The 1,669-nt window shown below is 50.8% G+C and overlaps 1 protein-coding gene across 1 annotated transcript in view; it reads left to right on the forward strand.

Annotated features, from left to right (window-relative positions):
* Window positions 1-19: 19 nt before the first annotated feature.
* LOC105272662 (proteoglycan 4-like) overlaps window positions 20-1,669 on the forward strand; it is a 5,141-nt gene continuing 3,491 nt past the window's right edge. Inside the window, exon 1 of the mRNA XM_011314865.1 lies at window positions 20-223. Within this exon, the coding sequence (XP_011313167.1) occupies window positions 20-223 (204 nt within the window). The remainder of the gene's footprint in view (window positions 224-1,669) is intronic.

Genomic DNA, 1,669 nt, shown 5'->3' on the forward strand with positions numbered 1-1,669 from the left:
CGACTTCATAACGTTGGAGATGGTTGATCTCGACGCTTGGAAATTGGTACTGCCCCGCGAATTGCGTCCGCAGGCCATTTCCCAGTGCCATGATCTTCGCCAAGCAGGCCACTTGGGGGTTGATAAGACCTATCGTCGTCTCTACGAGGCATATTATTGGCCAAATATGTTTAGGGACGTCGTGGCCTTCGTCCGCCACTGCGACATTTGTCAACGCTGTAAGGTGGGAAACGCCTTGCCGCGGGGACATATGGGTAGGCGGGTAATCCAAGGTCCTTGGATGACCGTGGCTGCCGACATTGTTGGCTCGACTACTCCGAGCAGATCAGGCTTCTCCTATGTGCTCGTGTTGCAAAATCTCTTCACTAAGTGGATTGAGTTAATCCCCCTCCGGCGATCCACAGCCAAAGCCATCAGGGAGCAGGTGGATAACGAAATTATCTCACGTTGGGGCACCCCACGCGTGTTTTTCACCGATAACCGAACCGAATTCGTTAATCGGGAGATCCAAGCTCTGGTAGAGCGCACTGGGATGAAGCACGAGACTTCACCCCCTTATCATCCCCAGGCTAACCCAGTCGAGAGGGTCAATCGTGTATTAAAAATGATGTTACGCGCGTTCATGGACGGTGATCATCGAACATGGGACGCCCACTTACACGAATTCCGTTTTGCATACAATACGGCGGAACATAGTTCCATCCAAACGACTCCAGCGTTTGCGAATTTCGGCAGAAACCCTCTGCCGGCTGTATCCCTTCGCCGCGAGCTAGAAGGAGGCGTAAAAATTATCCCTGGCGAACCCAGCGATTGGGTTGACCGAATGAAGCGGCTGGATACACTCCGAAAAGCCCTCACTCACGCCATGCGGGAATCGTCTGACAAACAGGCGCATCATTACAATCTCCATCGACGCGACGTTGAGTTCCAAGAGGGTGACTTGGTATTGCGACGCTCTCACCCATTATCCAATGCGGCGAAACATTTTTCAGCTGCGTTGGTCCCTCCATTCGAGGGTCCTTTCATGATTAATAGAAAGGTCTCCCGAGTTCGGTATGAACTTGTGGATTTTTCCGGGAAAGCTCAGGGCGAGTCCGCCATACAGGACTTGAAACCCTATCAATCTCCAGTACCGGCTCCGTAGTCTTTCGGTTACCGGCCTCCGTAATAGTCTTACGTCCTATAATCGCCCCGTAGTACGGGAGTCGCCAATAATTTCCCCCTTTTCTGGGTGGTCGCCCGTCCGGACAAACTCTCCGGTTACAAAAAAAGTTTCCCTTCTATGATGTAAAAATGTTTGCCGTATGAAGGACGGCGGTGCTCCATATAGGCAAGAAAAAGTGAATGGAAGAAATGGCTAGGAGCCGGATAGCTCAGTTGGGAGAGCACCCGATGCATAATCGGAAGGTCCCGGGTTCAAGTCCATCATAGGGTACATCATAGAAGGGAAGTTTATATAGCGTTCCACATTCTATTTGTGACGTCATAGGAGTCGTTGGATAGGATTTGGATGAGGTAGGAAGGGGAACAGGATAATTCTCCATATAATTTTTGCGAGAAAAATTACTGAAAAAATGGATAGTCCAGACCGGGACTTGAACCCGGGACCTTCCGATTATGCATCGGGTGCTCTCCCAACTGAGCTATCCGGCTCCTAGCCATTTCTTCC

The sequence above is a fragment of the Fopius arisanus genome, unplaced genomic scaffold, assembly GCF_000806365.1.
Source record: "Fopius arisanus strain USDA-PBARC FA_bdor unplaced genomic scaffold, ASM80636v1 scaffold00230, whole genome shotgun sequence".
NCBI lineage: Eukaryota > Metazoa > Arthropoda > Insecta > Hymenoptera > Braconidae > Fopius > Fopius arisanus.